Consider the following 23026-nt stretch of genomic DNA (forward strand, 5'->3'; position numbering starts at 1 on the left):
GAGTCCATTTTTATAGGAATTTCTTCCTATGCCAGTCTATGGGAATTGCTTCATCATGCTGTTGCTGAATCAATCAGCAGATGGCACATTCCTGACGGCGCTGTGCTGCCAGATGTTATCTTGTTCTTTGGTTCTCCCATCCTTGAGGCTGTTGGGTGGATTCAAGTCTGCCCTCCGGGGGTCCTCTGGTTATTTCCACTTGACGCCTTCTTCAGCCGATGGACACTGGATTCTTAGGCTGGCATCTCCCTGATCATTCAGTTATTATCCACACCAAGCATCCATCCACTTACATCCTCTATCTCTATTTTAATCACAATTGTTAAAGCGAGATGAATACAACAAAAGGGCGGGGAGTCTCTGGGTGCTGTTTCTGTTGTTACAGAGTATTGCTTTGAGTCTCTCTCTGTGTGAGTAGTTGTTGTTACAAAGAATTGCTTTGAGAACTGTGAAAGTAGAATGAATTATATTGAAATTATAATTCATTAAAGAAATGCTACTTGAAGAGTTTGTTGAAATATAGTTGTCAGGAAGAGAAACATCAAGGAGTGCCACAACCTCGAGCCAGGTGATTGGGTCTACGTACGGCGCCATCATCGAAAGCACGCCTTGGAGCCCCGGTGGAAGGGTCCTCATCAGGTACTGCTTACTACACAGACGGCTGTTAAACTATCTGGCATCGCAGTGTGGATACATGCTTCACGGTGTAAGAAGGCACCATCCCCAGAGAACCAGTAATCACCTCAGGACAACGCAGAGTCAATTTTGACTCCAGAAGAAGACGTAGAGGAACAGTCTGCAATACCTTACAATCTACGCTCTCGTAAGGGTTGGCAGAAGCAGACGACGAACAAAACAAAACAAAACAAAAAAGCAGTAGCGAGCCTAGCGCCTACTGCCTGGTGGGCGTAAAACCGTGACTGCGGTTCCCTCAGTTGAGGTTGTCAGAACCAGAAGAGCCTTGCCTCCAACATGCGCCTCTGCCTGTTCCTCGGCTGCTGGTATCTTACGGTCTGGGGAGACCATGATGACAATTCTTTCATCCAGCAGCAGGTGTGGATAGCTCAGATCCTTAATATTTCTAATTGCTGGGTCTGCAGCCACATCCCACCCCACTCTCAAACTGGTGTTCCTGTCCTGGCTATCCCACTCAAGTCCCCAGACCTCACTGGAGGGCCTCGTCCATTTAACAAAATATGGAACAGCAATGACACTTGGGAAGCGGTGGGAATAAATGCATCTAAATGGAGAAGTGTGGTGGAGGGAAAAGGTCATTGGTGTTGGGTGTGTAATGGGACAGGGCTGGATCTGGGGAAAAGCCGTTGCCTTCAGCATATTGTGGCCAATGGTGTATGGGATTATTCAAACAAAACTAAAAAGTGGCGGGCCGGGTATGGAGATATGAATTTTTTCTCAACCTGGGATCAAACAGAGAAATCAGTCTCATGTTCCCCCTACAGTAACCTTAGTGAAAACAATACAATCTTTCAATGTCATGCAAATAACACCATTCCTCGTAAGGAGAATTACCCTGTATCCTTTGGGGGATACTCCTCCTCCTTTGCAAACACCTATATGACAAATGGGTGCAACCGACCCTTCCCGGCCTTAATAGGCCATCACTGGGTGTGTGGGACCAGAGCTTATACCGCACTACCAGCTAATTGGTCAGGAATCTGTTATCCCGCCCGACTCTTCCCACAATTCCGAGTGCTAGGAACCTTCCCTCGAGAACGCCTCTGCAATTTCAGGTGAAAAAGAAGGGACTTAACAGATGCCCAGTGGTATGTAAATAACATAAGCCCCTTAACCTGGGAAGAGGCCATTGGCAGTTCCTTAATACCATTAGGGGGAGTAATACACCATGCAAAAAGGCTCCTAAGGTTACAAGCAGTAGTTGAAATAATGGCAAATGAAACCAGAGAAAGTTTAAGAGCCCTGGCCAAAGAAACAGGGGCAGCCCGACAGATGGCCCTCCAAAACCATCAGGATTTGGACATAGTGCTGGCGGCAAAAGGAGGGACTTGTGCTCTCATTGGAAAAGACTGCTGTGTGTATATACCACACAACACCAATGAGGTAATAGATCATGCTAGCCACTTAGAACAAATTGCATATCTTCCCCACGAAGAGCCAAGTTCTTTATGGAAGTGGCTAAGTAACCTTTTCAATTTCTCTAGCATAGGAAACTGGTTGTTTCAGGGAGCCCTAACTCTCCTGTTTGGAATCCTAATAATTTTTGTATGTTTTCAGTTACTTTCCTGTTATATCCAAAATTGTGTCAGGCATGCTACACAGATAGCTTCCCCAAACCAGAGTGCTAATTTGATGATTTTAAATATCACTGATGAACAAAGAGATAAAGAACGATTGATATGTGGAACCCAGTCATTGTTGGTCATTGCGTAGCTTGACCAAAAGGAGGGATTGTGACAGTAGAATGAATTATATTGAAATTATAATTCATTAAAGAAATGCTACTTGAAGGGTTTGTTGAAATATAGTTGTCAGGAAGAGAAACATTAAGGAGTGTGAGACAATGGGTCCTCAAACTAATGAACTTAGAGCTCCTACTGAGCTAGGAGATTGGTAAACGTTAGTATGCAAATAAGATATGTATGTATATTTGTCAGTTTCTGCTTTCTTTTGTCTCTTATGTTAAATTGGCTTTGGCTTAGCTATATAAATAAGTTATCTTGAGCCTCAGAGAGGGGCTCACATCTGGGTGCATTAGCAAAGCGCTTTGCTAATAAACAGAGTGGTCTGACAAATTATGGGAGTCCTGAATCTGACTTTGACAGAACAGACTCTGTCTTAGAATGTACTAACACAATTAGGAGCTTGCAAGTTTAACACATAGAGGGAGAAAAACAGTACCAAAAACCAAGAGACCTCTTAATTAGTAATACCCTGGAATTTAAACTATGGGGAATCAAACTCATTTGTGATTTTAATACAGAACTTCTTTAATATGATCCAACATGGGCGACAGGGAACGGATCACTTGATGATTACCTGTTCTGTTCATTCCCTCTGGGGCACTTGGCATTGGCCATTGTCGGAAGACAGGATACTGGGCTAGGTGGACCTTTGGTCTGACCCAGTATGGCCATTCTTATGTTCTGGAGTTATAAAATCTCATTCCCATAATTCTGGGCGAGGTTCCAGATGCAACTGATAGAAAGACATGAAGTCAGTCAGAACTACTTCAGTGGTATGTCCAACATTCGAGCAGATTATAAATAATGGTACCAGGTAAATTGACATGGCTATTTCAATAGACACAAAAAAACCCAATAAACGTATATACAAACTAGTCTGGGAAAGTTAACATTGTTCCCTTAGTTTTTACTACCTGTATGTGCTCTCACCTCCTAGAGTTCCCTAGTAAACATGCTCCTGTGTTGAAAAGAAATGCTCTTCTAACCTCTGCTGACTCTCTCTGAGTCCTTGGGCGAATCAGTGGCATTGTGTCACTCAGTGTCTCCTCATCTGTTAAACAGGGATAGTATTTTCTTACCTCCCTCCCAGGGTTATTCTGAGGATATTTGTAAAGCGCTTTGAAGATACTGAGTGCTGTGTAAGGACTACATAGTTATGGCCCTACCAAATTAATGATCCATTTTGGTCAATTTCACGGTCATAGGATTTTGAAAATTGCAAATTTCATGATTTTAGATATTTAAATCTGAAATTTCATGGTGTTGTAACTGTAGGGGTCCTGACCCAAAATGGGGGCCGCGGAGGGTTGCAAGGTTATTGCAGGGGGTGTTGGGGTATTGCCACCCTTACTTCTGGGCTGCTGCTGGCAGTGGCTCTGCCTTCAGAGCTGGGTGGCTGAAGGCAGAGCTGCCACCAGCAGCAGCGCAGAGGTAAGGATGGCCTGGTATGGTGTTGCCACCCTTACTTCTGCACTGCTGCCTTCAGAGCTGGGCCCTTGGCAAACAGCCGCCACTCTGATTGATTTCTCTGTTTATGCCTGCACTGAGTAGGGAGCTCAGCTGCTACTGACACCAGGCCTGGAGTCTCAGCTGCTGGAGCTGGAGCCCAAACTGCGCTTTGTTCAGAGTTACGAACAACCTCCATTCCTGAGGTGTCCGTAACTCTGAGGTTCTACCTTATTTCCAAGTATGGTAATCGGTCTGGGCAACATCTGTGGCCTTTCTTCTGAGGATGCAATCTTGAGTAGCTGTATAGTGTCTCAATCTGCATTATGTGGTTATTATACAGTATCCCTCTCATTAGTGAGTGCCCTCAGTCTGGGCCTCCAGCCTGGTTAGGCCGCTACTTCTCAGCTGCTCGGCCTTCACCTGCCCTCAGGACACGTGCGTTTAAGTCCAAAGTGTTCACCGCCTGTCTCACTCTAGCAGTGTCCCTCACACGTCCTATTCCCTGGGCTCATGTGCTCCCGCTCCCAGAACAACATAGTTCTTCTTCCTTCCAGTGAGCTCACTCCACCGCACAACACACACACTGCTTACAGCCAAATGGTACTTACCCTCCAGCTCCTCCCAGTTGTCATGGTATCCTTGAGTTTCTTGCCCCTCTGAGCCCTTGATCTTCCAGGACTTGGCTGCTCACACATAGGCACCATCTGCTGGCTTATTACAGAAATTTTGTCTAAGTCAAGTCCACAGCACTAGGCCCATAGTTAGAATAAAATAAAATATTAATTTATTAGGGTGTATATACTCCTCTGCAGTTGGGAAGGTGAAAACCAGTGATGCAGAAACACCAGGTGCAATGCCTGCCCCTAACTTGGGGAAAGTTCAAAGCCAGATACAAACTATGCTGCCCAGGCATCTCCAGTAAACATTTTTACCAGTGTGGCTCAGTCTATACCAATTGGTAACCTATGCCTTTAAGATGTTTTTGATGAAATTTTCCTTCCAGTGGGAAGCCAGATCAAACATGAGGTGAAAGCTAAGTTCCAAAGAATGCCCTGGGGCCCTCATCAGCTACATTCACAACTGTACAAAGAGGAGCGACTGCTCTCATTATCGTAATTATGTAATAAATTACCAGAAGGAGCGTGCTACAGGTAGCCTTTCTCACTAATATTTCCTGGCAAAGTTTTGTGTGGGTTGGTAGGTCAAATAGATGCTCCTGGTGGTTATAGGATTATAAAACAATGTTTCAAAAAGCACTTCTGAAACAAAGTGCATGAACAATTGCTTAGACTGCCTTCCTACTGCAGAATAAACATTTCTTAAAATAAATGGTAGTAGGGCATAGAGCTCAAAGCACCTTAGAAGTGCTCAGCATCACTCCTAAGCCACTTCTGTAAAAAATGAGCCTTTTCACAAGGCAGGAGATAGATAGCACAAGTACATTTGGTTCAGTTCTTCCACTGAGTTTCTCCCACCTTTTTCTCAGTATGTTATTCACATTGGTCTGTCCTCTATATCCAAGGCAGTCAGATGTTTTTGTCCCAATGCCTAATCATGGCTAATGTGCATTGTCTGCTCATGGCTGCTTTCCTTTATCAATCGGCAACATCATTCATAACACTTGAATAAGTGTACAGTGGAGTTACTGATTGTTCCTTTTTATCTCTTCTAATATGAGGGATTTTGTTTTAAATTGTCCTCGAAGGGACATAAATTGACCTGTATTTAAAAAAAAAAAATTGTCAAAACTTCCTTGCTGTCTATCTGAGCTCACATCTTTGTTTTTCAGGTATGAGGAAGAGGTAGGGGAAAGTATTTTTCTAATGTGACAAGCAACTTTAAGTAACAAAAGATTCTTCTGTCCTTTGCGTCACAGCATTAACCCCCGAGACAATTTCTTAGCATGCTGGGTGAAGAAAGAAGGAGAAGGAAAGAAATATGAGAATATACTTTCCCAACACCTAACTGCTTTACATCAGATTCCTTTGAATAAAACAAATATTTTCTCACACAGATTTCTGAAGTTGTTGTAATACATTGGTATTTCAAACAGTTCTTGATGAATAAAGCTCATTAGATTCTCATGTGCCTTCATCTTTATAGCATACATTCACAGGAACAAAAGAAATGGCACAGTGCCCACTGCTGTATTCTAGAAGTCATCCATATTTACAATGTTGGGGATGCCTTCAAAACACAAAGTGAAGCCCTGAGCATTGGGATGGAGCCATCAAAAGGGATTTCCCCCACTGTACAAATGGACAGTTATGTATTAGCATGTTGAAGTACGTCTGTTGCAGCCTTATAGCACATACTAGTTAAAAACATAGAACAGTTCTTTAAAATGAGGGTATAAAATGCAGTAAGTTAGTGGACAGAAAGACAAGACTTTTCAAAATTAAAAAGACATGAAAATATTAGACAAAAGGTAAACATTTTGTCCGATGCCTTTTATTATCCTCTCACAAGCTGAAGCAAAACCATTCTCTTATAGTCATATGACAGGTTTTTGTTTTGACTTTTTGTCTTAAACAGCACAGAGAATATTTTAGGATTGCCACTGTAGTTACTCAGTGTGACAGGGTAGTCTGCCCTCTTAAAGGTAGTGGTGCCTAGTGGTCAGGCCAACCAACACATGGTTTGGCCCTTTAAGGTTTGAATGGATACACACACACAGAGGCCTAGGGGTTATTGATAAAGAAGAAGCAGCCCTAGGAATAAGAGGTGCTTGGGAGGCAATCTCATCTTTATATCTTTAAGGGCCCAGGGCCAAGAGTCTTGCAGTGAGAGTGGCTCAAGGCACCTCTCTTGCTCAACCAACTGGAGATGAGCTGTGGGTAGGGGGCCAACATAAAAGCGGACTTCACCCTTAGAGCAGATGCTAGGAGGAGTTGTCTGTTGGTTTGGTCTAGCTTGAGGATTAATTGAAGAGGAAAGCTGGCTAAAGCATAACAGCCCAAGGAGGAAAGCTGAGGACTTCTGTTTAAGGAGAAAGGTAATACTTGCCTGAATTACTTAATCCCAAGGGAAGGCTGGGGCTCTTGCCATAGAGACTGAGTGACTGTCTCATTGATATATACCCTGTTCCAGGAGAAGAGCTGAGGATTCCTATTTCAGGAGAGATGGGGAACTGGTTAACTCATAACCCGACAGCCTCCTCTTTGAGGGGGAGACTCTTGTTGTGAGAGACCTTTTGAAGCACAACCCCAGCTTGAGGCAGGGGGTTGTGGGGGTCTCCTGAACTGGGATGAAGAGCTGACCTGAACTCCTAGGGGGACCCAGAGTGGGGTGATATGGGGCAACTAACAAAGGAACTTGCCCTTTGTAGAAAAACTTAATAACTCAGACCCCATGAAGGGGGTGCATTTGTTTTAAACTAAACAAAATCTGGTAACTGATTGAAAGGGTCCTGAGTGCAACACACCTGCACTGCCACAAGGGGAGTGTGCTGGAGAGGCTCACCCCTTGACAGGTAGCATCGTTAAAAAATGCCATAGTTTACTCAGCAAGAATGCCTGGCCCCAATCCTGCAAATGGATCCCTTGAAGTTAATGGGCTTCACATGAGAGTCTGCCCACATGGAACCCCAGGGGCATCAATGGATCTAATAGCCCAATAAAGGCCCAGGTTTTTAGTTAATATTTTTAAAAGTTTTCCTTGAATTTAATACAAAATTGGCCACCTGTAAAAAAGCCCAACACATCTGGGGAGGATAGGAGCTCCCAGTGAATGTGGGAGATCGTTAGGGTTTCCAAGACCACTGCAAACAATTTTCTCATACCACAGAAGTGGTACATTTCAGGTTACTTTCAGTCTCTGTATTAGGAAATCTTATTCTGAGTTTGGCTTCAGTGGGACTCTTCCCACTCTTAATTAAAACCAAAATCTCTTGGCATTATGAAGAACAGCACCACCTTCAAACAGTAAAGAGACCAAAACAATAGGACAACATGAGGGGGAAAAAAATTCTACAAGTCATTTCAGAAACAGCAGTCACAAAGAGCACCTGTTGAATGTGAACATCTGCTTTAGGCCTCAAAAATCAGCTCAGATACAGAGGTAATCAGTTAAGTGCCAGTTTGGAGCCATAAGCTGTGCCTTTGCTAAACTGCCTGTTTGAAGGCTTTTTTATTAGGATAGCTTACTATATAAATATATCACAGGTTTGTCTGTTTCCTTTAATATTGACAGTGATCAAAGGTTTTAAATGCACCCTTATTGATTTTTTTTTTAAATGTAGTGGTAGCTGTATATCACTTAATGATTATGTAGACTCAGTCAAAAGACAAACTACAAAATTCACTGTCTGTGAAAAGCTTTGAATTCAAAATTTCAAGAATGAGTTAATTGACCTAGATCTAGACTTAATATTATGCCCAATTAGGTGTTATGTAAATTCAACAATTTGCGGATTACATGGATTGCTATTAAGTTACTAACATTAACATTGTGTGTGTGTATAATATATATTAGTTGCACCTGTAACTTTTTGTCCATGTTAGCAGGGGATGTTAGGAAGAGCATATTGCTGCCTTTTTAGAAGGATGATTGATAGATACACACACTACCTAACCAGCTAAATGTGAAGACATTTGGTAACTGCAGGTGGGCAGGAGAGGGAATAAAACAATCACAGTAGGATAGTCCCACCTTTCATTTCAGCTGCCTTGCATTGTCAGAACTGACCAACCATTCACACCATCTGACAGTGCTGGTGTGAAATGAGTGATCTGACTCAGTAAGTAAACAGGTGTCTGCCTCACTGAAGCCACGCTCGCAATAAACACCCTGGCAGCAGTCTCAGGAGGCACGCTGAGGACTGAATAGCACAGAGTCTGAAATCTTTCTTGTCCCTAAAAGGTGATCCCTGAGGAATAGACTGCGGCAAGATAAGTAATTATGCACTGTTGCTCCCTATGCTGTAAATATCCTGTAGATAGAAGAAAATCCAGTCTTCAAAGCTATAAATGTAGCACCTTTTTAGGAGCAGGAAGAATGAAAAGAAATTCCTGAATGATGCTCTTCTGGCAAAGCCCGAACAAAGCAGTTTAAAATTACATGAAGCATAAGAGGTTCTCATTTAACGTCATGCACAAAGCCAGCCCTTCTACATTTTCATGATTACTCACATCAAGTGGTAGGGAAGAGTTGGCAGTATGGTTCCACGCACAGCTCATCCAGCTCAGGTTCCTCTAGAGATGTCCAGGTGTGCACCAGGGTGGTATTGAAATGAAAGGCATACAATAATTGCTTCATGAGCTATAAAAACAAATTTGTGGATGCACTTTCACAGAGAATGCACAAGTTTATGTGCTAACTTTGCAATTCAGTACATCAAAAAGCATACAAGGCTATTAGCTTTCTATTTTAAATATGAAAGCAAGCTGCATTAAGCAAGATGTGCTGCAGATCCTGACTAACCAGGCAAGGGGGTGCATTCAGCACTGTGTAAAAAATATACTGTTTTCATGCGCCTTTAATTCACAAAGACACTTTTGCAATTCACACTAGCGCACCCTTACAACTTCAGCATTCTCCATTAACAGCAAGGACACAATCTTTAGAGGAGGAGAGAAAGATGCACAGATGTGATTAAACTAACTCAAATACCTCAGACAATTACAATCCTGCCATTCTGGTTTGTATCTACTGTCATAAATCTAAGTAAAGAAATAATCTCTGTGATGATGCCAGACACTGATAGAAGCTGTCTGAAGTTTAGATATCCGCTTTGTTTGCGGCTACTGCTACTACCAGTATATGCTTCTCTCCGCTATGGGACTCATTCAACTGTGTTTATCTATCTATAAAGGAACAGCCTGCCCCTAAAATACATAGCTATTTTGTAAAAGAACAGTGCCTCACTTCCTAGATTAATTTTCTTCATAAAAATGATTTGGGATGCAATCTAACTGCTGTACACAATACCCACAGCCCTGCTACAGAGTTAATAACTCTGACATCTAATCCCTTTCATATGCTAATATGACTCATTTATTTCTATTAGGTCATCTGAGGCCCAATTAAAAATGGGTGGTTCTCTGATGCAGACAGTTGCCATGAATTCCCTTGTAACTGGGTGGTCCTTTTAAGAGCCATAGGCCTTGGGGCCAGCTCAGCCCTTGTAGTTTATCAGACCCAGCTGGGGAAAGTTGAGGTCTTCCCCATAGAAGGCTGAGAGGGAGCAGTTGAAGGTGAGGAGGTGTTGTGGGGGCACCGGTTAGTTTTAGCACTGGAGTAGAGTGAAAGCTCTCTAGATCCTAGCAGGCTGTGGAAATTGAGTTTTCAGTGGCTTTGTGAGGCTTTTGTTTGAGTTAATAAAAGTTTTATGGAAGCCCCTGGGGAACAGCAAAGAGGAGGTGATGTGCAGTTGAAGCCAGAAGCAGGGAAGAACTGGAATGGAGCTGTTAGTGTGGACAAGGTGGGGCCTGCCATAAATATAAAGGGAAGAGTAAACACTTTTAAAATTCCTCCTGGCCAGAGGAAAAGCCCTTTCACCTGTAAAGGGTTAAGAAGCTAGGATAACCTCACTGGCACCTGACCAAAATGACCAATGAAGAGACAAGATATTTTCAAAGCTGGAGGGGGGGAGAAACAAAGGTTCTCCCTGTCTGTGTGATGCTTTTGCCAGGAACAGAAAAGGAATGGAGTCTTAGAATTTAGTAAGTAATCTAGCTAGATATGCGTTAAATTCTGTTTTGTTTAAATGTCTGATAAAATAGCTGTGCTGAATAGAATGTATATTCCTGGTTTTGTGTCTTTTTGTAACTTAAGGTTTTGCCTAGAGGGATTCTCTGTTTTGAATCTGATTACCCTGTAAGGTATTTACCATCCTGATTTTACAGAGGTGATTCTTTTACTTTTTTTCTTGAATTAAAATTCTTCTTTTAAGAACCTGATTGCTTTTTCGTTGTTCTTAAGATCCAAGGGTTTGGGTCTGTGTTCACCTATGCAAATTGGTGAGAATTTTTATCAAGCTCCCCCCAGGGAAAGGAGTGTAGGGTTTGGGGAGGATTTTTTTTGGGGGGGGGGGAAGATGTTTCCAAGCGGGCTCTTTCCCGGTTATATATTTATTAGACGCTTGGTGGTGGCAGCAATAAAGTCCAAGGGAAAAAGGAAAATAGTTTGTACCTTGGAAGTTTTAACCTAAGCTGGTAAAAATAAGCTTAGGGGGTTTTCATGCAGGTCTCCACATCTGTACCCTAGAGTTCAGAGTTGGGAAGGAACCTTGACAAGGCCATTTTAGATGTTTATCATTTAGTGTTATGGGACCCTGTGGTCTCTAGCTTGGTGGGTTAGCACAAGCAGGCAGAGTCTCAGAAATGATGACGCAGGCACCAGCTCAGTAACCACAGAACATGTATTTATTACTGGATGTGGGGACTGAGGCCACTGCTGACTGCAAAAACACTATATCCCCTTTCCCATCTTGAGGGTTGCTTCCTCAGTCAGGGGTTCTCCCCTTCTAGGGGGAGCCACACCTTTTCAGGTGTCGGTGTGGATATGCCCCACCAACATAGTAACTCAATGACAATACCCATTCTTCAATTTGGGTTTGTGTGAGCAGGCATCCTGGTGATATGCAGCACTGTATGCAAAATTAAACCATGTCACTAAGTGAACCCAAGTAAAACTTGGTTCCCAGCATAAGAAAAGCCCATTTTACTTTTTGGCTGCTGTTAAAATAATAAACCCTCTTCTTTTTGTGTAACTGTTCATTTGCAGCAGCACCAGGCATGATGAGAGCTGCTGCTCAAAAGTCACTCCATGGGAGGAGATGTGGGGCATAGGCACCATCTCCTGTGTACTCGACTGACTTGCAGCAAAGGTGGGGGGGGGGGGAGTGTGAACTATAGTGAGTGACAGTGTTGCTCCCTATTCATGGCCCCACAAAGTCCTGACACCATCTCATCAACAACTTTCTGCTACTGGCCACGATGACCATGCATACATCTCCAGAGGTGGAAGCTGGATGGAGGAGGGTTCTCTACCACAGGGGCCTTTTTCCAGTTCCTCAGCTATGCACGCATCCACTGACTCCTTGGACCCCTTCACAGAGTAGCAGGCATTGTCCAGGGTTCTCTGCTTTGGGTCTCCCTCAGAATCCCTCATTTTGACCCTGTGACTTGTGCCCCTGTCCCGTTTGTTCGTTTTTGTCCCCTAGTAATCAGTTCAGTTCTGGATTCTGTGGTCCCTCCCTCACTGGAGGGAGTGAGCCTTTTGTTGCTCTGGTGGACACCGCTCACCATCCCAGGATTTAAAGAGGCCTGGCTGGCACTTGCTCCCCTGCTTGCGTGTTTCTTCTGTGTGTGTGATAGCCAGTTTTTTCCATGCTGCTGCCCTCTTCCCCCATAGACCAAAGACAGACCCCTGTGGGACCCTGCTTGCTATAGCCTTCTAGTTTTACAGTGAACCAGTGATAACTGCCTTTGAATATGGCCTGTGAACCCACATTACAGTAATTTCACCTGGATGGTAATTCTTCTGTGTTATATAAGAAGGAGACAGAACACTTGCCCTCAATAGGGAAGAGTATGAGGGGAGTGAGATTTTTTTCTTTGTTTTAGACTGTAACAGCACTTCCAAATGCCTCACAACCCTGCATTTCAGTTGCCTCTTGTGACCCCTGCCCCCTAGTGGGTTGCAACCCACCAGCTGAGAAATGCTGTATGCAGCAAGTCTCCAGTGGCCTTGACCCCTGAAAGCCTATCCCCCTCCCCTCATGGCCAGGTGCTGGCCATTCACAGGACAGCAGTCTGGGCTTGGCAGACTCCACTGTCTGCTCAAGCAGAAGGGTGAGACAGGGCAGCTGCAGCAGGGGAGTAGCAAGAGATGTCCCTCACACCCTGCACTTAGTGCAGCCAGAGCACTCTTACCCCAGATTAGAGGGAGCTGCAGACTCTGGTGTCTTGGTGACTCCAGCACAAAGGACAGATACTGCAGTGGGGAGGGTGGAGGAACCCATGCATGTAGCAGATGCTAGCTGCAGATTTTGTACAGGTTCACAAGATAGTCAAAAGCTGACAGATTCCTGGGCACCTGAGCTGAGGGGAGGAGCAGCCTGTGGCCCTGCTCTGTTCCCTGTCTCATTATGATGCCTTCTTTTAAACTGCTGCTCCTCCTCACCCTGGAAGATGCCGATACTAGACCTGGTCTGAGGTTCCTGATCCAGTTCTGTATATCCCCGGGAACAGCTGCTCTTACCCATCTGGCCTGTTTGATTCCCATGTGGGCAAGTGAGAGGCTTAACAACCTACATAAAATGCTCTGAAGCTAATAAATTTGTTAGTCTCTAAGGTGCCACAAGTACTCCTTTTTCTTTTTTCTGAAGCTATTAACTCCCTCAAGTAGTCAGAGCATCCCTTTTATATCCCACCCATAAGATAAAATCCTGGCACCAAAAACCTGAAATGCTTGCATTGCTGATTTAGGAGGAAGATCACCATTCCAAATGATGACGAACAGTCAGTTGTGATGGCCATCAGAGGCCCTGTACTTAATCACAGAGTACTAGTTCCTCCAGCTTAAGCCAAAGCTGAATTTGATCTGGAGTCCTGAAATGCACAAGTGAGCTCAGACTAAGGAAGCATGTGTCCCATGTTGTTTCCCAAGGTCTGTAACTCTTGGGTACTCTCAAAGCAAAATCCCTGTGTTTAAGAAATGTGTTTGCTAAGCCTGTGTTCTTTGCTTTCCCTCCACACCTATATGGAGCTCTAAGGGGCGTATGTAAGCAGTTAAGGGACAAGCGAAATCTCAGTCACTCAAGGTTTTGGTTCTCTGGTAGCTGGAGAGCAGCGAGCACACCCCAGCCCCAAGGAAGGGTGTCGGACGAGGTCTGAGCCGAGGCGTGTGGCCTAAGGCCCCAGACCTAGAAACGGTGACTGGAGTGTACCCAAACCCGCTTCATCTGGAAGCATGTGCAACCCATGGATTGGGCTCACTCAACACACTGATGACTGTACAGTAGGGTACAGGGCCCATAGTAACAAAAGGTGTTTTCGGAGCCGGAGAAACGCTCTGATTGGGGGAGGAATCGGACAATTAGGCACCTGTACTTTCTCTAATTCCACTGCTGCAGACTAGATCCCCGCTGGGAAACACTCCAGTGACCGATGAAGTGAGCTGTAGCTCACGAAAGCTTATGCTCAAATAAATTGGTTAGTCTCTAAAGTGCCACAGTCCTCCTTTTTCTTCTTGCAAATACAGACTAACACGGCTGCTACTCTGAAACCTGACGGAGCTCTGCAACTGAACCCTCGCCCAGCAAACCTCTGAAATGCAAATGAGTATTCATCTCATGGAGTACAGAACTAAGTGGATTTCAGATCTTCATTTACAGAGTTACTGGGTTACCATGATGGAAAAGACTTAGAGCATTCTGAAGAGCCACAGTTTTATACCACCCATTCTGCCAATGGAGGGGGGGCAGCAGCAGGGGAGAGAGCTTACTACCTGCTGGAACTGATTAAATTTTGAATTTAATACAAAGCAGAGGACTACCAACATTGCAGAAAACCCTTATTTTTTCTGTTTATAGAGTAGTTTGCACTCATAATATGAAGAGACAGAGGAAAAACAGCTGTTCAAACCTCTCATGTGGGGTCAGTGAAGAGGTGTAGGAGCACTGCAGGACTTGAGGCCACTTTCTGTTCAAAGAAGCGGGATAATGCTGCATGCTTCCAGGGACCTTCTCTTTCTGGTTATGAGAGAGCTAACACCGAACACTCTCTAAAATAATTGCATGTGTAAAATTGTTTGAATAACTGAACTGAGGGAGGGTTTGTGGAAGGTATTTGTAAGTAGTCAAAGATGGGCCATATAAATACTATTAAGCAACAAATGGCAAAAAAGGGGAGATGAAAAGTCCTTTTTCTTAGCAAAAGATTGTAGTGTCACTATTGTGAGCTATAGTGGTCTGAGATCATGACCTTGGTAAGGTGGATATTGTCTTGTGGTTTTTGTTTATATACTAGTAATTTGTACGTCACATCTGAAAAATAAGAAATTTATAATTTATGTATTTACCAAAGAATCCTTCTTGGACAGGTGGTCTGTGCTAGTATCCAGTCTGCAAAGAAATAAATATTATCAAAAAAAGATCAGTAATATTAACAAACTAGCTATCGTGGTTACAGGGATATCTGCACCTCTGTCCCCTTTCTGGTCTGAGTGCACTTTTTTTTTTTTTTTTTTTTTTACATCTTATGACTTTACCTGTCCCAGGTTGAAATCTTGCAGTTCTGTCACTTCTCCCTGGACTAGTTTTATTTGGTGGGCTGCTGCTTCTGGGCTCTGCCAACTAGCACTGACTGGTGTAGCCCGAGCTATAGATTACTTAAGAATCCCCGATTATCCCTTTGAGGGTTGACTGATTCTTGTCCCAGGATCAGTCCAGGTATTTAAATTATTATATAGTTGGGAACCCCGATGTGCCCAGTTCCAACACTCGCATTATAGGAATCCTCTATATTTACATATACATTTAACACCGTCACAAACAATCCAACTCAGTAAGGTAGAGGGTGTGAGTATATGGATCTCTATCTCTTGTAGAACAACCTGGAATGTTAGCCATCATCTTCCTCAACACCTTCTCCTTCCTCACCAGTGCCCATCATTCTGGCACCTCCCAAGGACTACACCCCTCTCTCCTGCCCTAGGCTGGGATGCAACTTTTATAATATGTTACGCTGACACCACTGTATTTGATGTATATTCAATAGGGGATTTTCCCCTTTTTCCTTTCCTTACCTTCACCAATAGAGACTGGGAATGGTTGATTCATTATAAAAAGTAACCTATTTCCCCTTGTTTATTCCCCCCCCCCCAGTTCCTCAGACATTCTTGTGAAACCCAGGATTTGTGCTGGAAATGGCCCACCTTGATTATCATACACTTTGTAAGGAGAAAGAAAAGGAGTACTTGTGGCACCTTAGAGACTAACCAATTTATTTAAAGTCTCTAAGGTGCCACAAGTACTCCTTTTTCTTTTTGTGAATACAGACTAACATGGCTGTTATATTGTAAGGAGAGTGATCACTTTAGGTAAGCTATTACCAACAGGAGAGTGGGGGGTGGGGTGGGGGAGAGAACTTTTTATAGTGATAAACACCCATTTTTTTCATGGTCTGTGTGTATAAAGACATCTTCTGTACTTTCTACGGTATGCATCTGATGAAGTGAGCTGTAGCTCATGAAAGCTTATGCTCAAATAAATTGGTTAGTCTCTAAGGTGCCACAAGTACTCCTTTTCTTTTTGCAATATTGGAGTGTCTGTCTTCTATAGGTTAGTATATCAATGATCTAAACTTATTAACATATATGTCAATTCGTTTCCATGGCCCTTTTGTGGTTAGGTAGTGTTATATATGTCAACTCATTGCTATGACACTTTTGTGGCTGGATCATGTCCTTTGGTCAGAACTTCCCCTTAAACATGCTAATTTTGGCTCCCCAATGCTTGGGAATTTCCGTTGGCTGTTTATCTGTTTAACATTTCTGTTCAAGCCTTATGTTAACTTGCTGAAGCAGATACAGGCCTGTAGGTTCCTTGCATTATTGCTGAATATAATGCAAAGCAGAATATAATGCAAGCAATGAATATAATAAAAGCAAGCTAGCCCAGTGAGCTACACTGGTGGCAAAGGATAACAAAGGCCACTTTCTTAGAGAGGCTTCTAGCTCACATCTGCCCATCATGGTAGTACCCCTGAAACAAAGTTGTTTAAATACTCCTATACAGTTGTATTGTAATATAGCACATAATACTAACTGCCAAAGAGGTCCCCAGCACAACGCTGTCGGCTGGGTCTCTGCCTAGGTTTCAGGGGCTGTCTCCAGCTCTGTTTCTGCTTTGGGGTCTACCTCAGGAGTTGGCATGCTGAAGGTGTCCAAGGCTTAGGGCCCTGGTTGGAGTCTTTGGTCGCTTGAGTGGCATCAGTACTGTTCAGAAAAAGCGGGGGTTCAGTGGTGTCTCCCTGGCAAAAATCTGGTACAACTCCTTCTAGTAGATGCAGGCACTGGTACCATTACTAGCGGTCTTGGTTTTGTCCCTGGAACTTCTGTCATTCTCCTAGAGTGCTTTTGCTTTGCTGTAGCACTAGGCCAGATCCCCACATCTCCTTTACCAGGACTGGTAGATGTTTGTTGATCCTGGCATTCTGGTGACAGCTGTCCAGAAGGGCTTGGACATGATCCTCTCCCCAGAGGCCAAGGAAGTCCAGGACCTTGTCCAGGACCATGTGAAAGCATGGGGCATGGCTGCTGTAATGGAAAGGTGACTGGGTGTATGAACTGGAATCACAAAGGGATGTACCTGTCCGCTTCCCGTGAGCATTCAGATATGGAGGTGACACTGGTCAAGTATACCATAGAGGGCACACAGCCAGTTAGACAGGCCAACCCATGTGTGCAGTAATGTAGTGTGGAATAGCCGTGGGAGAACTGCCTGATGCAGAGTAACTCATTTGATATGGGGATGTGACTTCAGGATAGCTCATTCTGAAATTGAGTTGATCGATCCACTTTGGAAGTGGATTATTGTGGAACAAGATGCCACATAATCAAATAATAAAAAAACACACAACTATTTGTGTGTGGACTTTCATGTGTAGACAAGCTCTTAGTCCCCCAAACAGCTATTCCCCTCTCGAGTGTGTGTTCTCTTTTAAACCTGCCAGAAGTCTCTTGATCTCCTGTGTTCATGGACCTTTACCTGTCTTGACGTTGTCTTAACAATTCTCCAGTGTTTGCAGAGGAGTGGCTATCTTGAGCCATTCTTGCCCTTTCCTAACCGCCCCCTATTAAACTACCCTATTGTATTCATAAAGTAAGCATTCCATAACTAGGTCAACATACAGTACCTGTAAAATATTACACTAGAGAGGCTCCAAATCTGTCACAGCCATCTGAAAGCTGGGGAACCTAAACATGTATTAATCCGGCTGTTGCGTCTGCCATACAGATAAAGTGGAACAAACTTTCTCCTAACTAGTCAGCATATCTTTCTGATTATATTCTTCAAGCTCTTAAGTCAGGGGTGGGCAAACTTTTTGGCCTGAGGGTCACATTGGGGTGCAAAACTGTATGGAGGGCAGGGAAGGGTGTGGCCCCAACCCCATCCCCCCCCGGCTCCTTGTCCCCTGGGTCTCCCACACCTATCCAACCCCCCCGACCCATCCACACCCCCGTTCCCAGTCCCAACTGCCCCCCCAACCTCTGCCCCATCCAACTGTCCCCTGACCGCCCCCCCCCCCCGGACCTTCTACCCAACCTCCCCCTGCTGCCGCACGCGTGCAACCCCCGCCCCCTTATTATGCCGCTCAAGAGCGGCAGGACGTCGCAACCCCGCTGCCCAGACAGAGCAAGCCACGCTGCCCGCACAGCTGCGTCACTGCAGGGGAGGGGCCGGAGGCTAGCCTCCCCAGCCAGGAGCTCAAGGGCCAGGCAGGAAGATCCCATGGGCCAGATGTGGCCCGCGGGCCATAGTTTGCCCACCTCTGGGCTAACCGCATCAGTTATCCTCGCATAATGGAATGCAAAGCTCCCTCTGACCGTCATCTGCTCCCTGCCATGACCAAGGTGAGACAGAAGATAATTGCAGCACAATTTTTAACCAGTTAAGATGGGCACAACTCTTCCAAGAAGATCATGTAGCTGGCTGCGTGACTCTGTGGTATGTACATGTTCCTTAGCATGAGGAACAGAAGAAGGGTAAAAACTTCAAAAGTGCCTAAGTGACTTTAAACCAAATTTCCATGTTCAGGGAGACTCAGTCTCGTTTAGAGTCAATGAGGCTTGGGCGCCTAGGTCCCGATCTACAAAGATATTGAGGCACTTAGTAGGATTTTCAGAAGTGCATGACTCCCAGTGCAAGTCATGAGAGTTAGGCACCTAACCTGCTTGGGCACTTCTGAAAATACCACCAGATGCTTACCTGCATATTTAGGCACCAAAAGACATTTAAAAAAACTACCCTAAAGTGCCTAAATCTCTTTTAAAATCAGATTTAGGCTCCAGAGTCTAGATGCTTCTAAAAACGGTACCTGAAGATAATGTAGGATGAAAGTCCACTATAGACAGCACCAGGAAAGTAGTTTTTCCCCTTATTTTCTCTAGTCACAAATCTTAAAGCATTGAGAGGCCCAGAGATACCAGGCCTGATTCTTCGTTGCTTAGCATCTTGTATCGTGACTTGCACATGTGTAGTGTGTGTGCAAAATGTTACCAAATCAAAATAGGTGTGTATTTAACCCACTTTGCACAGGTGTAAATGTCTACAGGAGAAAAACAAAGGGGAGTTCAATCCACAGTTTTAACCCCATTCTCAAATAGATTTGCAGACTGATGTAACAGGGTAGCTGACTAACCTGGTATGGCTAGCTGTGATATAAGATATCAATGGAGAATGAAAGGTGGTGATAAATAACTTCCAGAGGTGCTCAAATGCAACTCTAATGCAATTCATATGCAATTCATTGCAGCTCAATGCAATTCATATGCGGTGTTGTTCTCCCCTCCCCGCTTAATTCTGTTGTCTCTCATTTAGCTGCAAGTTGTATTTATATTTAATAATCTTCCTTAAAATGATACAATGGCTACCACCTGGTGCCACAGGCCCAAAACAAATCCACACATAGTCACATGACGAAACCAAAATAATTTATTTCCATGAAAATATAACATTGACTATCATTCAAGGAAGAGACATTAACAGGAGTTGAATTGTGTCAGTACTTAGGCCACCAGTATTAACTCTGAACAGACAGCTGTGCTTTGTGAGTTTCTAAGTGTTAAGAATTCTGCTATCGCATTACTCAAATGGGAAAGTGTGAGAGCTTTCAAGACTGGATCCACTTGGTACTGCTCATTTTTAGAGAATTCAGTGCAAAATATCCTGTTGTTGGTCTCTTAAATTGCTGAACTTGCTGCTTCTGCTCTTGTTGGTTTTTATTATCCCTTATTTGCCTCTGGTTCTCAGTCTGGGACAGTCCATTTCTACCTCCTGGCCTCTTTGCACATTGTGGTACTTCCATTATTCTTATCAGGTTGTCAGGATCCCTTCCCTTCTTTAAATCTTGGCCTACATTTTCAAAAGTGACTTTGAGCTTTGTGTGTGTCCATTTCTGGGTGCCCAACTTGAGATATCACTGCTGGAAAGAGCTGAGCCCCTGTCTTCTGAAAAGTCAGACACCTTTTAAAGAGTCTCAAATTGGGCAGCTAAAAGTGAAGGCCCCCTCCAAATTACTAGTCGCTTTTGGAAAAACTAATTCTTCTGCCCCATCTGTCTGTCTTCCTACTCTCTCTGTAGTTTCCACAGCCGACTGCTAAGGGAAGGAGTTTCCTGACAGCAAAGCTGGCACAGCAAAGTTGAACAGGAATTCAGTTCAAGTTTCTGCCCTGAAAATAGTCTATTTGAATGCCTTTGTGATGGCACAGTCTGAAACTCCTTCTATTAGTACTATGTGCCCAGAATATACAATCTTCCACAACAAAGGAAGAGGTGCCCACAACCATAGTTTTTATTTTGTGGTTTTTTTGCTTTGTTTTCCTTTGACTTTTCCAGAAAAATAGGGGGTTCCTCAGAGTGGGGAACATTAGGGTGAAAACTACACGTACCATCCATCATGTTTGGGAGACTTAAAATACTTTTGAAAGTTCTAGGTGCGGGATTGGGTTTTTTGTTGGTCTGTTTGCTGCGTACCAAGCAATGTCCTGGCTGGTCTATTGAGACTTTCAGTTGTCTTCAGGGAGCTTTGCATCAGGCCTTGCGTGTGTGGCTGGAATGTCAGCCCTGCTTACATATCTAGTGGCTGGCATGGGGGGTGTGAATCTTAACACAGTATAACTAACAAGTATTTTCTCTGCTAAGTATATACAGTCTAGGAAACTAAAACTCAGACTATTAGCATGTTTCACAGTATAAGATGGAATGACTGAGTTATTCTCAAAAGCTCGGAGTTATAAGTATGAAAATGTCTAACTCCCAGTTGTCTTTCCCCAATTCCCAGAATGCTTTGGAAGGGACCAAGCAGATCTGGAAACATTCCTTCTGCTTCCCACTTGCTGCCCATTTAGGGAGTCAAAAATACCAAATGCTATTCCCTGTGCCAAATGCATGTAGGGTATTTTTTGTCAGTGACTCTGGTTTCTGTATGCATGAAGTCAAACTGTGCACCTGGATTTATCTTTAAGATCTTGTTGATGGTGGTTGCTTCCTTCAAAAAAGGATAACTCTTCCTCATTAATATGCTCTGGATTTTATGTTGCTGCATGAAATTTTAGGGATACATGATATTTATTTAAATATATATTATTGCCAGGCTCAAGTCAGCACTGACACTGTCCAGCCACACACGCCAAAAGTGCATGTACAGCAAAGCCAACAGAACCATTTCCTCAGTCTCCTTTTTGGTCTCTCCAGTATTGTATGATCTGCACTCAAACCTTCCACTCAAGACATCACAAACTACCCGTACTGAAGTCCCGAAAGAGAAGTCTTTCTGGGGAGGTTATTCTTCCAGAGCCATTGCAGTTGGAGTTTTATTTCCATTCTGAGTTGTTAATTTAAAAGTACCAACTTGGCTTCACCTGTGTCTCACTCTGGTTCAGCGCTCTCTCTCGAAGACTCAGTTCCAAGCATTCTACAGTGAGTGGGTATGTTTTGAGTTCAAACTTGTTAGCAAACATGCTTGAAGACTTAAGTAGCCACTTTAGGTCACCTGTTCCATATATACAAATGCCTCTGACGTAATGGCCTGCAAAGGGAAAAGATGACAAGAGCAACATCAAGTACATAGGGTGTTCTGTGGAAAAGAGATGAGTAAAATCATCTTTATGATAGATCTAGAATTTGGCCAAAAGTGAATAGGGGAAATACAATGGGGAACAACTATGAGTGGTGCCATGAAGTTAAGAAATAGCTAATATAAGGTGACCATCAAGCAAAACTTCTAAACAATGTGATCTATAAACAGGGGTGAAAGTAAGCCAGTACCAGCCAGTATGGTGTACCGGTAAAAAGTGGCCACCAGGACCGGCCCATACTCAGCTGATGTTAAAGTGCTGCTGCAGCAAAGGACCCTGCTTAGTGCCGCCACGACAGTGCTTTAATGTCGTTGCCCCTTTTGCCCCTCCCCCCCCATGGGCTGCCGACAAGGGGGGCAAAAAGAACAGCTGCCCTGGGGCCACGATTTAAAAGGTCCCGGGGCTCTGGCTACTGCGGTCTGGACCCTTTAAATCACCGCTTGAGCCCTGGGCAGCGCGGGCCAGGCAGCATGGATGGGCTGGCTGGGGGATGCTGACACCCTGCCCTGCCCCTTCTAGGGGCTGGAGCCGGCCCCTGTACCGGTAAGTGCTTAATGTTACTTTCACCCCGTCTATAAGAAGGAAAACATCATCACTTGAGACATTTAAAACTAGCCCAAACAAATCACTACAGATACATGGGAAAGAGCAATTTCACTCAGAAGGGCCAGATGATTCAGTAAGGTTCCCTCCCCACACCCCATCTCTAACTTTCTATGATTCTAGGACTCAGGTTTTCCACTGAGTTACTCCAGTTTTAAACTGGTGTAATTCCATTGATGTAAGTGGAGTTACACTGGCACAAAACTAATGTTCCTTAGCTCAGCTATGTAAGAGCCTGGAAGCTCAGCTCAGAAGCAGCATTTGTTGTAAGAAGGATTTCATTTTAGTCTTTTTTGTTTTTGTTGTGCATGGCACTGATTCATATGGAAGGCAAGTGAATCACTCAGCTACGTAGTAAGTCTATAGACACATCTATGCAGTTGCTGGAAGGGATGATTTGATCAAGCTAGGGTACTAAAAACAGAAGTGTAGCCGTAGCAGTGCAAGGGGCTAGCTGCCCAAATGTGTACGGTATGGTCGCAATGGGACTGTATTCGAGGCAGGTAGCCTGTCCTGCTGCTCATATTGCCATACCTTCACTTCTATTTTCATCATATTAACTTGATCGGTGTTACTGTGGGTACATCTATTCAAGCTAGAAGTTAAACCTTCCATAGTAGATACTCCTTGTGACTCGGCCATGGATAGAATCCTAGGACTCTGCAGTCTCCTTGCTCTACCATAAATCATGATCCCTGTCTCACCTAGTCTGAAGTGCAAATGCAGGA

The 23026-nt window shown here is 44.0% G+C and overlaps 1 protein-coding gene across 1 annotated transcript in view; it reads right to left on the reverse strand.

Annotated features, from left to right (window-relative positions):
- Positions 1–19535: 19535 nt before the first annotated feature.
- LOC140907007 (N-acetyllactosaminide beta-1,6-N-acetylglucosaminyl-transferase) overlaps positions 19536–23026 on the reverse strand; it is a 31051-nt gene continuing 27560 nt past the window's right edge. Inside the window, exon 3 of the mRNA XM_073332074.2 lies at positions 19536–21646. Within this exon, the coding sequence (XP_073188175.1) occupies positions 21456–21646 (191 nt within the window). The 3' untranslated portion in view covers positions 19536–21455. The remainder of the gene's footprint in view (positions 21647–23026) is intronic.

The sequence above is a fragment of the Lepidochelys kempii genome, chromosome 2 (genome assembly GCF_965140285.1).
Source record: "Lepidochelys kempii isolate rLepKem1 chromosome 2, rLepKem1.hap1, whole genome shotgun sequence".
NCBI lineage: Eukaryota > Metazoa > Chordata > Testudines > Cheloniidae > Lepidochelys > Lepidochelys kempii.